At 42.6% G+C, this 18,075-nt stretch overlaps 1 protein-coding gene across 1 annotated transcript in view; it reads left to right on the forward strand.

Moving 5' to 3' along the window:
* The window catches only part of LOC127569745 (janus kinase and microtubule-interacting protein 2-like), a 190,559-nt gene that overhangs the window by 106,732 nt on the left and 65,752 nt on the right, over positions 1-18,075 (forward strand). Inside the window, 2 exon segments of the mRNA XM_052014582.1 lie at positions 11,479-11,694; positions 13,537-13,635. Of these exon segments, the coding sequence (XP_051870542.1) occupies positions 11,479-11,694; positions 13,537-13,635 (315 nt within the window).

Genomic DNA, 18,075 nt, shown 5'->3' on the forward strand with positions numbered 1-18,075 from the left:
AGCCCTCCACACTATCCACAACACCACCCATCTTTGTGTCATCTGCAAACTTGCTAACCCACCTTTCCACCCCCTCATCTAAGTCATTAATAAATATCATGAAGAGTAGAGGTCCCAGAACTGATCCCTGTGGGACACCACTAGTCACAGCCCTCCAATCTGAATGCACTCCCTCCACCACAACCCTCTGCATTCTACAGGCAAGCCAATTCTGAATCCACACAGCCAAGCCTCCCTGGATCCACTTGCCCTCTGACCCTTCTGAAGAGAAGCCTACCATGTGGAACCTTGTCAAACGCCTTCTAAGATCCATGTAGATCACATCCACTACGCTACCCTCATCAATTCTTCCCAGTCACTTCCTCAAAGAACCCTATCAGGCTTGTGAGGCAAGATCTTCCCTTCACAAAGCCATGCTGGCTGTCCCTAATCAGTCCATGATTCTCTAAATGCTTATAGATCCTATCTCTTAGAATCCTTTCTAACAGCTTACCCACCACAGACTTAAGGATCACCGGCCTGTAATTCCCTGGATATCCTACTACCTTTCTTGAATTAAGGGGACAAAATTCACCACCCTCTAATCCTCCAGTACCATCCCTGTGGACAACGAGGACTCAACAGTTCAGCAATCTCCTCCAATGCCTCACGAAGCAGCCTGGGGAATATTCCGTCAGGCCCCAGGGACTTATCTGTCCTAATATTTTCTAACAATTCCAACACATCCTCTCTCTTAATATCTACATACTCTAGAACATTATCCCTTACCAACACTGTCCTCAGCATCATCAAGACCCCTCTCGGTGAATACTGAAAGAGAAGTATTCAATTGAGAACATCACCCACTTCCACAGCTTCCGGCACATCCTCCCACCTTTGTCTTTAATCAGACCTACCTTTACTCTAGCCATCCTTCTGCTCTTCACATACGAGAAAAAAGCCTTGGATTCTCCTTAACTCTACTCCCAAAGCCTTTTCATGTCCCCTTCTCGCTTTCCTCAGCCCTTTCTTAAGTTCCTTCCTTGCTACTCTATATTCCTCACGAGCCCTGTCCCGATCCTTGCTGCTTACACTTTATGTATGCTGCCTTCTTCTCTTCTAACTAGTTGTTCCACCTCTCTCGTCACCCACGGTTCCTTCACCCTACCATTCTTTCTCTGCCTCACTGGGACAAACTTATCCCTAACTTCCTACAAAAGATCCCTGAACATCGACCACATCTCCATAGTACATTTCCCTTCAAAAATGTCACCCCAATTCACACTCCCAAGTTCTCACCTTATAGCCTCATATTTCGTCTTTCCCCAATTTAATATATTCCCATCCTCTTTTCTCCTATCCCTGTCCATGATAATTCTAAAGGTTATGGAGCAATGGTCACTGTCCCCCAAATGCTCACCCTCTGATAGATCTGTCACCTGTCCTGGTTCATTACCTAAAACTAGATCTAATATGGCATTCCCTCTAGTCGGCCTGTCAACATACTGTGACAGGAATCTGTCCTGGACACACCTAACAAACTGTGCCCCATCTAAACCCTTGGCACTAAGTAGGTGCCAATCAATATTTGTAAAGTTGAAGTCTCTCATTATAATAACCCTGTTATTTTTGCATCTTTCCAAAAACTGCCTCCCAATCTGCTCCTCAGTATCCCTCCTGCTACCGGAAGGCCTATAGAATACTCCCAGGAGGGTAACTGCCCCTTTCTTGTTCCTAACTTCCACCCATATTGACTCTAAAGAGGATCCTTCTACATTACCTACCCTTTCTACAGCTGTAGCAGTGTCCCTGACCAGTATCGCCACCCCTCCTCCTCTTCTCCCCCCCCCACCATCCCTTTCAAAACACTGAAAACCAGGAATATTCAATATCCATTCCTGTCCTGATGTCAGCCATGTCTCTGTAATAGTCACAATATCATAGTCCCATGTACTAATCCAAGCTCTCAGTTCATCTCCCTTATTCCTGATGCTTCTCGCATTTAAGTAACTGCACTTTAGCCCATCCACCTTACTACTTTTATACCCTGTACTCTGCTCCTCCTTCCTCAAAGCCTCTCTACCTGTCAGATCTGACTTTTCCCCATCCCCTTCTTCCTCTGACCTACTCCTCTGGTTCCCTTCCCCTCACAATCTAGTTTAAACCCTCCTGAACCACCCTAGCAAACGTGGCCGCAAGGATATTGGCCCTCCTCAGGTTCGGGTGTAACCCGTCCTCTCTGTACAGGTCCCACCTTCCCCAGAAGAGATCCCAATGATCCAAAAATCTAAAACCTTCCCTCCTGCACCAACTTCTCAGCCACTCATTTATCTGCCATCTCCTCCTATTCCTACCTTCACTATCGCGTGGCACTGGCAGCAATCCCGAGATCGCTACCCTCGAGGTCCTGTTCTTCAGCCTTCTGCCTAGCTCGCTAAACTCACTTTTCAGGACTTCATCCCTCTTCCCACCTATGTCATTGGTACCAACATGAACCACGACTTCTGGCTGTTCTCCCTCCCGCTCTAGAATCCTGTGGACCCGATCAGTGACATCCCGGACCCTGGCACCTGGGAGACAACATACTACCTGGGATTCATGCTCACTGCCACAGAACCTCCCACCTGTTTCCCTGACTATCGAGTCCCCTGTCACTACTGCCTTCCTCTTCTCCTCCCTTCCCTTCTGAGCAGCAGGACCAGTCCCTGTGCCATAGACCTGGCTACTGCTGCTAGGCCCCGGCAGGTTATCTCCCTTATGTCTCCTTATGTGCAGTATCTACAAAACTCTCCCCCTCCCTGATGCTGCGCAGTGTTTGAAGCTGCAACTCCAGCTCATCGATTGTGAGCCGAAGTTCCTCCAGCCTCAAGCACTTACTGCAGATGTGGCCATCGTGGACCGCAGCAAGGTCCACAAACTCCCACATCAAGCAGCTGCAGCACACCACCATGTCCTCCATCTGAACTAATTCTTTTCTCGCCCCTTGTTTTTCTACTTAAAAATTTATAACAGATAACAGGTAAATCTTACCTTTACCTACCTACCAGCTACTCACCTGCCTTGCCCCTTTAGTGCCTAAGCCCCTTGAGCCAAAGCCCGACCACTCTGCTCCCTCTCACTCCACTGCCCACTGGATATGGCGGTTTGCTTTTTAAACTGCCCGCGCCTTACCTGCCGACGTCACGTGCCTGCACAATCCAGCCCTCACTATTCCCGATTAAAAACTTATAAAACAACTTAATAAAGTTGGCTACATCAGCTACATTCTTGTAATCTGTGGTGAAGGGTTGCATGGCACATCAGAGACTCCACATCACATTACAAGAACTGGTCTGATCTTCCTCTGAACAAATGAAAGTTCCTCTCATATTTTTCACCATGTTGTTAGGGTATTAATATTTCTAAATTAATAATGTTGCACTTATGAGGCCTCATGAAACTAGATTTGGTTGGGTTTTTTTGTGCCAAAATGAATATTGCATGTGATGACCATTGGAAGTACACCACACTGGAAGAAGAGATGAATTAATAAATCAACAATTATGGTCAAAATGTAGACAGTTCAAACCTTTGCCACTGCCAGATGTATCAATGTGTGAATCTTATTGATCTTTATTAAGTACAATGAGTTCCTCACTAGACAAGATAGACTGATCCAGAAGAAACATTAGCAACACATAAAGTGCTGGGGGAACTCAGCAGGTCAGGCAGGACTATGAAAGGGAATGGACAGTCGATGTTTCGGATTGAGACCCAGACCTGTTTTGGGCCCAGATGACCCAAAACGTTGACTGTCCATTTCCCTCCATAGATGCTGCCTGACCCGAGTTCCTCCAGCACTTTTTGTGTTGCTCCAGATTCTAGCATTTGAAGCCTCCTGCCTCCAGTAAAAACATTTTCCAGTTAGAGAATTTCCTTTAGTTACTGTTAAAAGATTGGCTGGAGAAGAAAAGTGAACGGTGGTGCACTTCTCAAAATATATCAGAAGGTACATTTATATCGACTAGAAGTGGCAAGGTATGGAAAGCATAATTAACCATCTTCAAGAATTGGTTTTAAGTAGTAACTGAAGCCTTATGTTCCCCACAATTTGTGTGGAGTTGGTGTGACACAGAAAAGTAGCTATTACTTGAATATGCTGTGCTTAATCTCGCCTTTATATTGGTGATGTTCTGTTCCTTTTCATCTCCAAGCAAACTAATGGATTGTGAGATAACATATTTTTCTTGTTTATTCCTTCTGCCATCCCACCATTTCACAATGATGCAGAAGCTAGATCTGAATTATTTTATTTCTGATTTGTTGATTCTTCTTAAGAATGGAAAGTTGCCCAACAATGAAGGACAAGATTGGTGACCAGTGATGTTCAACTATGAAAGAGTAAAACATTCACACGACATGCATTTTGAACAGGTGTTAATCTGTTCCATGAACTGTATTAATCTCACAGGGAGCACCATATGGCATGTTTTTATTAGCGCAGCTCCTACTTTGCAAATCAGGTCTAAAACTTTTAATAAACGGGAAAAAGAAGATGGGCCATAAATGAATCCTTTCGGAACATTTATTTATACATTTAGTTATACGTTTCGGAACAAATTATTTATACCCTGGTGTAATAGGAGTATAGGGTTGGGATATTCCAGACTCAAACACTTTCCACCATGTGTTGGATTTGTTAGGAATTAGAATTTGCTAAAATGTCCATACACAAAGAAGTCAGCAAGAAAATCAACCAGAATTCCTGATTACAATGCTCCAGGTTTCATTTTGAAATGTCAAGTAACATCACAGAAAAATTATAAAACAGGCCATTCAGCCCATTGCTTCAGTTGAAAGAGAGCTGCTCCTCCAAATCCCACATAGAACCATAGAACAATACAGCACAATACAGGCCCTTTGGACCACAATGTGTGCCGACCTTTAAACCATGCCTAAGACTGACTAACCCCTTCCTCCCACATATCCCCCTATTTCAAATTCCTCCATACGCTTATCTAACAATCTCTTGAACTTGACCAACGTATCAGCCTCCACCACCAGCCCAGGCAGTGCATTCCATGCACCAACCACTCTCTGGGTGAAAAACCTCCCTCTAATATCTCCCTTGAACTTCCCACCCATTATCTTAAAGCAATGCCCTCTTGTGTTGAGCATTGATGCCCTGGGAAAGAGGTACTGGCTGTCCACTCTATTCCTCTTAATATTTTGTATACCTCTATCATGTCTCCCCTCATCCTCCTTCTCTCCAATGAGTAAAGCCCTAGCTCCCTTAGTCTCTCCTCATAATCCATACTCTCTAATCCAGGCAGCATCCTGGTAAATCTCCTCTGCACCCTTTTCAATGCTTCCACATCCTTCCTATAATGAGGCGACCAGAACTGGACACAGTACTCTCAGTGTGGTCTAACCAGAGTTTTGTAGAGCTGCATCATTACTTTGCGGCTCTTAAACTCGATCCCACGATTTACGAAAGCTAACATCCCATAAGCTTTCTTAATTACCCTATCCACCTGTGAGGCAACTTTCAGTGATCTGTGGATATGAACTCCCAGATCCCTCTGCTCCTCCACACTCCCCAGAATCCTGCCATTAACCTTGTACTCCGCCTTGGAGTTTATCCTTCCAAAGTGTACAACCTCACACTTCTCCGGATTGAACTCCATCTGCCACTTCTCAGCCCAGCTCTGCATCCTATCAATATCCCTCTGTAAGCTTCAACAGCCCTCCACACTATCCACTACACCACCGACCTTTCCGTTGTCTGCAAACTTGCTAACTCACCCTTCCACCCCCTCATCTAAGTAATTAATAAATATCATGAAAAGTAGAGGTCCCAGAACCGATCCTTGTGGGACACCACTAGTCACAGCCCTTCAATCTGAATGCACTCCCTCCACCACAACCCTCTGCTTTCTACAGGCAAGGCAATTCTGAATCCACATGGTCAAGCCTCCCTGGATCCCTTGGCCTCTGACCTTTTGAAGAAGCCTACCATGTGGAACCTTGTCAAATGCCTTACTAAAATCCATGTAGATCACATCTACTACACTACCCTCATCAATCTTCCTGGTCACCTCCTCAAAGAACCCTATCAGGCTTGTGAGGCAAGATCTTCCCTTCACAAAGCCATGCTGGCTGTCCCTAATCAGTCCATGATTCTCTAAATGCTCATAGATCCCATCTCTTAGAATCCTTTCTAACAGCTTACCCACCACAGACATAAGGCTCACCGGTCTGTAATTCCTTGGACTATCCCTACTACCTTTTTTGAATAAGGGGACAATGTTTGCCACCCTCCAATCCTCCAGTACCATTCCCGTGGACAACGAGGACTCAAAGATCCTAGCCAATGGTTCAGCAATCTCCTCCCTTGCCTCACAAAGCAACCTGGGGAATATTCCGTCAGGCCCCGGGGACTTATCTGTTCTAATATTTTCTAACAGCTCCAACACATCCTTTCTCTTGATATCTACATGCTCTAGAACATTAAGCTTGCCAGCACTGTCCTCAGCGTCATCAAGACCCTCTCCTTGGTGAATACTGAAGAGAAGTATTCACTGAGAACCTCACCCACTTCCACAGCTTCCATGAACGTCTTCCCACCCTTGTCTCTAATCGGACCTACCTTTACTCTCATCATCCTTCTGCTCTTCACGTAAGAGAAAAAAGCCTTGGGATTCTCCTTAACCCTACTCGCCAAAGCCTTTTCATGTTCCTTCCTTGCTCCTCTATATTCCTCACAAGCCTTATCTGATCCTTGCTGCTTACACCTTATGCATGCTGCCGCCTTCTTCCTAACTAGTTGTTCCACCTCTCTCGTCACCCATGGTTCCTTCACCCTGCCATTCTTTCTCTGCCTCACCAGGACAAATTTATCTCTAATATCCTGCAAGAGATCCCTGAACACTGACCACATCTCCATACTACATTTCCCTTGAAACATTACAGCACTTTAACTATAGCCTTGCAGGACTATATTTCAAGTATACATCTAATTTTTTTTTCTTCACGTGAGTATTGTTTCTGTCTCTCCTTCCCTCTCTGACAGTGAGTTCTATGCATCTAACACACATCTAATCCTTCTACCTACTTTTCTGCTAGTTTTTGCCCCTCTGCTAAAACACACATGTCCTTCCTATTTACCCTCAATAGAGCCTGACATCTGGACAATGAGCAGGCACAGACCCAGTTGTAATATCCCATAATAGTCTTTGACCAACATAGTTGCCGCTCATGCTAGCATTGAAGAAGGTTCAGTTGGATATCAGGTAACTGAACATGAAATAGTCTATCAGTGTTGCACCTTCAATAAAAATGTGGAAAAAGTGAATGGAAAGAAGAACATTACTACAACCTGGTGTTTTTCAGCTTAAAATGATGAGAGAGGTAAACATTCTATTAGGTAATATGTTCCAACTCTTGTTCAACCAGAGGCATTGATCCCATCATCTGGAGAACTGATCAGGTGCTGTGTGTCTGCCAGTACCGTCACTTACCTTCAGCATCAGAGGAGCAACCTTTACTCTTCCGTCTTTCACACCAGCCTATCAAATTGCTTCAGGTTGCCAACTGATTGACAGCTTTTGTTGTTGATTGATGCCTATTTGATCTGCCCTAAACATATTCTGCTTGGAGCTAACAATAGGAAAGGGAAGAGTTTAATTCCATTCATTCAGCTTTGATTCCAATGAAAGAATTATGTCAGAGACCAAACTGAACTTGTTCTTCAAAGGAACAGTTGGTTTATGTTGAATACAGTATAAGCAAGTTCTATTTTCACCCATAAATATATTCAAGAGGGATTATACCACAAATAACTCAGATAAACAATGTCTTGGAATTGATAAGAATATAAGAAATAGGAGCAGGAATAGGCCATTCAGTTGCTTGAGCCTACTCCACCATTCATCAAGACTAAATGATCTTCTATTGTTCTGCACTGTCCCCATATCCCTTGATTCTCTTAATACTTGGAAATCTATCAGTCTCTGTTCTGAGTGAACACAATGACCAAGTCTGAATGAAGAAATGGATAGCCTATCCCTTATTCTGAGACTGTGACCCATGTTCTAGGCTTCTTATGTATCTATGTATCTACTTCCATGTATCTACTCTGGGATTGGGATTATATCTCATTCTTCTAAACTCTATACAATACAGACCTTGTCTAATGAACATATCCTGATATGGTAAACCTTCCATCCAGGGAACCTGTCTATGAACTTGCATTACACCCCTTCTATGGCAAGTTTGAGGGAGAGCAAACCTGTACACTTCTCTGTGGTTTTGCCAAGGCCCTATGTTATTGCAGTAAAATATCTTTATTCCTGCACTCAAGTTCTTTCATAATGAAAGTTAACATACCATATGTCTTCCTAATTGTTTTCTGCACTACATTTGTTTTAGTGATTTGTGTACAACACTAGGACCCTTCGAACATAGACATTTCCAAAAATCACACCATTTAAACAACACATTTTATTTTTGTTGTGTGCACTTAAGTGGATAATCTCACATCTTTTTGCATCACGTTCCATCTGCTTTGTTCTTGTCCATTCACTTAGCTTGTCTATAATTCCTTGAAGTCTCTTTAATCCTCTTCCCTACTTGCAATCCCACCTCGTTATGATTCATCAACAAACTTTGAAATCTGGCAATTGTCCCATTAGCCAAACTGTCGCTGTAGATTGTAAATAGTTGAAGACCAAGCACTGATCCCTATGGTACCCTACTAGTTACAGTCTGCCAACTTGAAACAGATCTGTTTATTCCCACTCTTTGCTTTCTGTTCATCATTTCTTTTTTCATGCCAGAATCATACCGCAAGTTCTATTTGCTCTAACCTTGTTGACCTTTCTTAAAGTCTTCCAAAAATGTAAATAATCCACTGCCCCCACATATTTTTTCTACTAGTCACATTCGCAATAAATTCCAATAGATAAGACAACCATGATATTCCTTTCATAAATCCATGGTGACTATGCTCAATTCTATCATTCTTCTCAAGTGGTTTTGTTGTTACGTCCTTCATTATAAATTCCAGCTGTTCCCTTTCTACTGATATGAGATCAACTGTTTGGTAATTTCCTGTTTTCTCTCTCACTCCTTTCTTAAGTAGTTGGGGACCAATCCAGAATTTCTAAAATTTTGGAAGATAACTATCAGAAGATCCACTCTCCCTACGGGCTCCCTTTCAAAACTCTGACTTTGGCTTGAGAAATTAATCTGCACAAGTTTCCATACTAAACTGCTGTGTCTGTTGTGGCTCTCCCACAGTTTCCACAGGTCAGAATCAGAATTGGGTTCATTATCACTGACATATGTCGTGAAATTTGTTGTTTTCCAGCAGCAGTACAGTGCAAGACATGAAGACATAAAAATTACTATAAGTTACAAAATAGTGTAAAAGAGGAATAATGAGGTAGTGTTCATGGACCGTTCATAAATCTGATGGCAGAGGGGAAGAAGCAGAGACATTGAGTGTAGGTCTTCAGGCTCCTGTATCTCCTTCTCAATGGTAGTAACGTGAAGAGGGCATGTCCCGGGTGGCGTGGGTCCTTAATGATGGATGCCGATTTTTTTTGAGGCACCACCTCTTGAAGATGTCCTCAATGGTGGGGAGGGTTGTGCCCGTGATGGAGCTGGTGGAGTCTACAACCCTCTACAGTTTCTTGCAATCCTGCGCATTGGTTGCATCACTGCCTGGTACGGAGGCTCCAATCAGAATGCTGTCCACCGTACATCTATAGAAATTTCCAAGAGTCTTTGGTGACATACCAAACCTACCAAAACTACTAATGAAGTAGAGCCGCTGGTGTGCCGCGTTTGTTATTGCAACAATATGTTGAGCCCAAGATAGATCCACTGAGATATTGACACCCAGGAACTTGAAGCTGCTTACCTTTTCCACAGCTGACTCCTTAATGAGGACTGATGTGTGTTCTCTTGACTTCCCCTTCCTGAAGTCCACGACCAATTCCTTGATCTTGCTGACATTAAGTGCAAGGTTGTTGTTGTGTCGCAACTCAACCAGCCGAACTACCTCACTCCTGTACGCCTCCTCATTGCCATCTGTGATTCTGCCAACAACAGTCATATCATCGGCGAATTTATAGATGGTGTTTGAGCTGCGCCTAGCCACACAGTCATAAGTGTAGAGAGAGTAAAGCAGTGGGCTAAGCACACACCCTTGAGGTGCGCCTGTGTTGATTGTCAGCAAGGAGGAGATGTTACTACCTATCTGCACTGACTACGGTCTCCTGATAAGGAAGTTAAAGATTCAGTTGCAGAGTGAGGTACAGAGGCCCAGGTTTTGAAGCTTATTGATTAGTACTAGGGGGATGATGGTGTTGAATGCCGAGCTGTAATCGATAAACAGCAGCCTGACATATGTATTGCTGTTGTCTAGGTGCTCCAAAGCAGAGTGGAGAGCCAGTGAAGTTGAGTTCCCTGTAGACCTGGTGTGGCGGTAGGCAACTGCAGCGGGTCCAGGTCCTTGCTCAGGTGGAAGTTAATTCTAGCCACTACATCACAGTAGATGTGAGTGCCACTGGGCGATAGTCGTTGAGGCAGCTCATTCTGCTCTTCTTGGGAACTGGTGTGATTGATACTCTTTTGAAGCAGGTGGGAGCCTCCAACTGCAGCAGTGAGAGGTTGAAGATGTCCTTTAACACTCCAGCCGGTAGGTTGGGACTGATTTTCAGTACCCTGCCAGGTACACTGTCAGGGTCTGACGCCTTGCGAGGGTTCACCCTCTTGAGGGATGTTCTGCCATCGGCCTCTGAGACAGAGATCACAGGGTCTCTGGATGCTGTGGGGATTCACACAGGTGTGTGTTTGTCTCTCTTTCAAAGGCTTACTTGGTGGGTCTACCTATTGATGAAGGATACTTGTTGTCTGACTATAACAAATCATCCGTCCATGCACTGTTAATATAGTCCAGACTCTGTCTGAAAGTCAGCTGTCACACCTTGTCCTGAAATGTCCCCATGACAGGCACATCTTCAATATGCAAAGGGTCCAAACTCGAGAAGATCAGAAAGTGCCAGACATTAGCAAATGCCCCAGCACGTTGACCCACAAAGGGCAATAATCCACCTTATTAAACCCTTAATTTACCACCACCCAGCCAAATTCTAGTGACTGAACAAATCATTTTGCATGCCAAAGACCATATTGTCCTCAGTATGTGAACAGGCATACCAACAATCCAAATGTACTGATGCATCCTGCAGAGTTTTATATTGACACCACAAACTTGTTTGTGTACTCTATTTTAATAAATTAACTAAAAAGGCAGTGGAATAAAATATTTCTGCTGATGAAACAATTGTAAAGATGGACGAGTTCATAGTTCTTTAGTCAATACATTTCAGCAGAAATTTGTATTGTGTTAGTTTGCTGAAGTAAATTGCAATACAGAGTGACAATGGAGGACAGAGGAAACTGTTCACTTACACTGGTGTTTGAAACCTTTTTTAAAATTTGTGTTTCAAGATGGATGAGATTAAAGCTAAAGATCGAACAATCTTTTCCCTGGAAAAAGAGCTAGAGGTGCAAACTGGTTACACGCAGAAGCTTCAGCTCCAGAAGGAAGCTCTGGATGAACAACTCTTCTTGGTGAAGGAAGCAGAATGCAACATGGGCATGAGCAGCCCAAAACGGGAAGTTCCGGGCAGTGCACGGGATAACACCGATCACCCAGGCAGTCCGGTAAACAGCTCTTAAACTTGTGGCTTTTGAGTAAAACCAAGGAATTTTTAAAAATGCCTTTTAAAAAAAAAAATGCCCTTTCAAAATATTTCAAGTGCCATGAAGGGACTTGAAGCAATTATTTTTGCATGTATGCAACAGGTATCTTGTATTTAACAAGATTCTATAAACTGCAACTGATTGATCTGTTTTTACCACCATGTTGTGAAGAGGGAGTGTTGGCTTGCATAATGCAGTATTTGTGGAAATTTTTAACGCTCACCAGGCCAGGGAGGCAGATCTTTTGTTTGCCATCTCACTGGACTTTCTCAGTACTGCACTGGAATGTCAGACAAATTTATATGCTCCAATTGCAGAATAGCAGGAAACAAGCCCTCTAAATTTGAATGATATGGGTAAATAGTATAAAGTGAATGCAAAAGAAAATATTTTGTACAGACTTTCAACTGCCAAGCATCACTTTGGCTCATTTGTTAATATTATTATCCCTGAACCAATAGGTCCTGTCTGCACGGGAGCACACCATTTCTTCCAGTGTGGGCTGGATGCAGTCATCCATTAGGAGCCCTTTGCCCAGGTGCATGGTATGTGGTGTGTGGTCTAACAGATTTGGGAAGATAAAAGCAGACGATCTTCCCCATAATTTTTAGGGTTAAACTCCATGCCGATCAGATCACATTAGCTATGCCAATGGTCCAGTACAGTAGGGAGACAATGTTGTATTGTCAGGTGTACCAATTTTAGGTGAAACGTTAGACTGTGGTTCTGCACACCTACTTAGGTAGGTGTAGATTTCCCTTTTCACTAATGCATTGTCTTCATTTTCAAGACCTGAAAAGAGCTCTTTTCATTGACTTGACCAACACCCAAGTCTTAAATAACATCATTAAAACTGGCTGGAGAGGCCTTTTTATTCATTTACTGTTAGTTGCGCATTAGGTGACTGTGACATTTGCATGCATAAAATCATAAGGTATAGAAACAGAAAAGACACCATTTGTGGATGGCATCAGTAACAGGATTTGGTGCTTTTGGATATCCTGCAGATGTAAAAAGTAAAGTACTCTTGAAAGTATAAGTCTTCCAACAATAATGAATGCGAGCCAAAGTGTAACATTTATGATTTTTCAGTTTCCCTCATATGCCTTTCTTGTAAAAAGATTTCAGCTACCTTTTTTATTTATTTTTCCCTCATGAAACAAATATCTCTTTAGGTGAACGACAGAGCAAAGCCAAAAACTAATCAATGGACTTCTGAAATATATGAAGAAACGTCAATAATCCACAGTGCAAGGCTGATTAGCCTTTTCCACAATCTGATAATCTTTGTTTAGATTTCCCTTAACTTTGCATAGGGAATTTATTAAATCCCATTCAGAAAAGGCCATCTTTGCTGCACCAATGTTTGCATTTCCTGGATTATTCATTAATAAGTTCTTTATCTTTTACTCCTTGGCAAAGGTAGAACATCCTTATCAGCTTATTGTGAAGATTCCATACTGAGTTTACCCATGTTTAGAATGTGCCACTTAACCACTGAATGCATCATTTGCTTAACTATCAATATTGTTAACAAAATAGGAGAGCAAATGATGCCGCTGGACCTGAGTGTGACCAGTATCTTCAGTTCCAATTTTACATTTCCAGCATCTGCAGCATTTTGATTTTTCTGAAATGAACACTTGTTTTCATTTCCTGATCACTTTCTGTCTTTATCTGCCATTCTTAATTTTGATGAGCTGAACAGAGCAGCTAACAGCCATCAGTGGCTGAAGGTTGGTCCTATCAGCACCCACGGAGCTCGCGTCCATTGCACATGGTTAATTTCATTCTTTCACCCAGGACCTGCGGAGAAACCAACGCAAGATCGCAGACCTTAACTCAACGATTCGGAAACTTGAAGACAGGAACACACTGCTGGTGGATGAAAGAAATGAACTGGTGAGTTATTTATGTCTGAAGTTCAAGAATGTATTTATGAATTCACACTCTTATCCTCCTCCAGCAGTCAATCTTCCCCACAAAATTCATCTTCAAGCTTCAGCAAGCTATTTCATTCTGAGGCATAGATAATCCCAGGTTGATGCCATCTGTGCACATTGTAAAATGGAGTGCATTCTGATAGCTAGCAAACCATCCAAGTTCACTGGTCCACATCGCACAGAGCACACTGTTCCTTTTTGTGTGCTCCCAGGTACAACCTCCTACTTGGAACAAGTGGTCATCTCTCCCCTGAATGGCTTTAGCCAGCGGTAAGGTCCTGTGCCCATGCTCACCAGCAATTATTGAGCTAGTTCCTGTCACCTGAAGCTACCAGTGACAGTATAACAAGACATGTTTGTATCTCTGTCTATTCAAGGTTGTTGGGGGGGGGGGGGGGGTAGGTGTAGATGGGAGTGCAGAGTTTGTAGTCAGGTCACTTGTGATCTTATTGAATGGCAGAGCATGATTGAGAGGCTGAATGGCCTGGTCCTTCTCCTAATTCAGAAATACATATGTTCATATATTTTCAAATATGTTTCTTATGTGGATTTCATACCATTTTTGTTCTGGACTGCTGTTCCTAGGGTCTCACTCACACAGGACCCTCACCTTTAATCTCAGTAAAATTCCATGCAGGAGATCCCCCTGACAGGGAATTATATAATTTTGCCCCTAGTTTTTTTGGCCTGAGTCTGAACCCAGGACATCCTAAGTTCAGGACAGCCTGGGTCTGATGTCTACCAGGCATGGATGTGATTCCTGCCATTTTAGCACTCTGGGTATGCTGACCCATCTGGCTGTTGTCTGAATTGCCAGTAGCATGGACTGTCTATCAACGCAAGGGCTGGCAAATTCCACTGGGACGCTGAGATCCATGGAGATCTCAGTGCTGCAGTGGAGTCCCTGCTGGGTAAAAGGGTACACCTTGCTTTTATTGCCATACTGGAGTAAATACCAGTGGGCCATAGTACGATTTCCCCCAAAGTGTGTGGTCATCAGTGCGCTGACAGAACTTCAACCATTTTTAATGAGATTGGTAATGAGTATTATGTAACAATGCTACACCACTTCATAATATACAGTCAGTTACCTTGAAGACAATATGATGATTTGGATGGACAGAGTTAGACTATTTTGAATCAATGGTTAGAACAAAAGACCTGAAATTCATTGTGCACATTTTCAGGGCATAGTGCAAAAGGACAAGGAGCTCTTGGTACAACTTCGTAAACCATTGGTTAGACCACAGCTGGAATATTGTGTACTGTTTTGGTCACCACATCTTAGGGGAGGATGTGATTGAACTGAAGAGGGTGCAGAGGAGATGTTGCCTGGGATGGAATATTTCAGTCACGAGGAGAGATTGCACAGGCTGAGTTTGTTTTCCTTGGAGCAGAGCAGGCTGAGGGAGGACCTGAAAGAGGTGTATAAAATTATGAGAAGTGTACATAGGGTAAATAACAAGAAATTTTTCCCCATGGCAGAGGTGTATGAGAGCAGAGGGCATAGGCTTGTGAGAAGTATTAGAGGGGATCTGAGGAAGAACTTTTCCACCCAGAAGAAGTTTGGAATTTGAAATGTACTGCTGAAGAAGGTGGTGAAAGCAGCCTCTCATAACATTCAAGCATTTAGATGAGAACTTGAACTGACCAGGCATAGTATGCTATGGACCAGGTGCTGGTACAATGACATTAGTATAAGGTGTTTGATAGTTTACATGGACATGATTGGCCAAAGCACTTGTTTCTCTGCTGTATTATTCTATGACTCTGGGGGAGTGTTAGCATGGAATGAGTGCAGTTTATAATCATGGGAAGAAAGTGGCAAAATTTTGGATCTGATCAAAATGGAACTACTTTTTGCAGGATTTCTTCTGTCATTTCTGGCCACTGTGGAAATGACCTGGGGATGTGGTGACTGGGATCCAGACATGTATTTTGAGTCAGAAATGGATGTTACTATTGATATCATTTGGCTCAGTTGAACATCAGAAAAGAGTATTAGGATAATGAACTTTTAGTACCAAGAAGTCCATTGCTGATCAATGACTGGTGACTGAGGGGCAATTTCATTGAAACTGACCAGATACTGAAAGGCCTGGACAGAGTGGACATGGAGAGGATGGTTTCATTAGTAGGAGACTCTAGGATCCGACTGCACAGCCTCAGAATAAAGGGATGTCCTTTTAAAACTGAGATGAGGAGGAATTTCTTCAGCCAGAAGGTGGTGAATCTGTGGAATTCGTTGCCATAGAGGGCTGTGGAGGCCAAGTCATTGGGTGTAGTTAAACCAGTGATTGATAGGTTCTTGATTGGTAAGGGGGTTAAGGGTTACGGGGAGAAGGTGGGAGAGTGGGGTTGGAAAAGAAAATCAGCCATGGTTGATTGACGGAGCAGACTCATTGGGCTGAATGGACTAATTCTGCTCTTCTATCTTATGGTGTTATATTTACAAAAACTGGTTAATGTATTATTGTGATTTTCATCTGTTCAATGCTGTTTTTAGGGGGTTGCACTGAAGTAATTTCTCTGTGAAATGGGGTCAAAACTGTTCGCATAAGATGAACCATACGTGCATACTCCTTAGATTGAATCTGTACATTAACTCTCGTGGCTAAGTAATTGAAATTTTAACTGGAGGAAATTGGGAGTTTGGCCATTCAGTGGACTTAACATGGATTTGTTAAGGAAAGATTACATTTGACTAACTTATTTGGTTTGTTGTGAGGAGGTAACAAGTAATGTTATTGAGGGGAGAGCAATTAAAGTAGAGCCCAACTATCCAACCCAAGTCCGACAGGAAATGCATATAAATGTTGAGTTCAGGTTGGGTCATGTACGTGGAGATAGAGAAGTCAGGAAAGGGAAGGGAAGGCTCACAGGTGGACCATGTGAAAGTGTAAACAGAGTGGAAATTAGGAGCAAAGGTGGTGAAACTTTTGTGTTCCTTACAAGAGCAGAAGGCAGCACCAATTAGCATCCTTATGCTGTCCAATGCAATCATATAGGATACTTGCCTTTCTTAGCTGGGGCATAGACTACAAGAGTAGGGAGGCTATGTGCAAATTATGTAAAATACTGAGTAAGACCATAGCTGGAGCTGTATGCACAGGAAGGATATGAATGCACTAGAAAGATTGCAGAAGAAATTTTCAAGGATCTTACCAGGGCTGGAGAATGACAGTTATGAATAGAGACTGTCTAGTTGCTGTTTTCTTTGGAACAAAAGACTGGGGGAGATTTAAATAAGGAGCATAAAACTAGGTGAGGTCGGGGTAAAGTGAACAGAAAGGACCTATTACCTTAGCAGAGATGTCAGTAACTAGGGGACGTAGATTTAAGTAGAAGGGTTAGTGGGGACATGAGGAAAAAATATCACACTCAGGAAGTGCTGGTATCTGGAGTTCATTGCCCAATAGGGTGGTGGAGATAGAAACCTCACCACCTTTCAAAAATACCTGGATGACCATTTCAGAAGTTAGAGCTTGCAGGGTTATGGAACTGAAAATGAGAATAACCTGAAGTCAATGACCACTCTGTGTGGAAATTTGGATAATTCTGTGTGTAAAATATTTACTGTTTGCTTCAAGTTAAATCTGAAAAATGTCTTAACAAATTAAGATATTGGAAACAATTAACAAAGTTAATTAGAATTGTGTATCTGAATTGCTTAATTGTAATGTATTGTGTCCTACAATGACATAAAATTGGAGGGAAATAGTATTGGTTCAAAGTAAGAGGAGATGGTAGATGCTTGATGAGAGTCCCTGATGTAAGGATACCAATGAAACCTTGCCCAAGTAAAGCACAGAATCTTATGTTGCACCCTTTGTAGTTTATTATTTACAGCCAGTCAGTTTTTGAGCAACTGAGAAGTTCTCACTCTTGAACCATTGTCCATTTGAAGACTCATTGATTTGGTAGCAATCAACCCCAGAATATTTCTGACTAAACTTTCCAAAGTTTGTAGAATACACTGCGTCAGTTCACAACACTCAATGTGGTCACATCAAGCTCATTCAGCAGTGCCTACATTAGATTTGCTGAAGGAAAGTAAGGTCCTGTTAGGACAGCGATTGGTCTTCAACATAATGACATTTGATCCCTTCCCTCTCATAGTAAGACAAACATCCTACCAAGTCTTGATGATTATAAATAACACCACAGTTAATTTCTATGTTTAAGTACATCTAAACATTATTTACTTACCTCCAGTGCTATGCTCAGTGTTTTGGGGTTTCACATGGAAGCATAGATTTTAAATTGGATTACAGTATATTGGCTGAATTTTGTCAATCTCTATAGTGTATTACTATTGACTGACTAGACCCAAGGGTGTGACTAGTTGACATCATTCAACAATCAGAACTGCGTAATGCCTGAGGACATCAAACAGTTA

The sequence above is a fragment of the Pristis pectinata genome, chromosome 4 (assembly GCF_009764475.1).
Source record: "Pristis pectinata isolate sPriPec2 chromosome 4, sPriPec2.1.pri, whole genome shotgun sequence".
Classification (NCBI taxonomy): Eukaryota; Metazoa; Chordata; class Chondrichthyes; order Rhinopristiformes; family Pristidae; genus Pristis; species Pristis pectinata.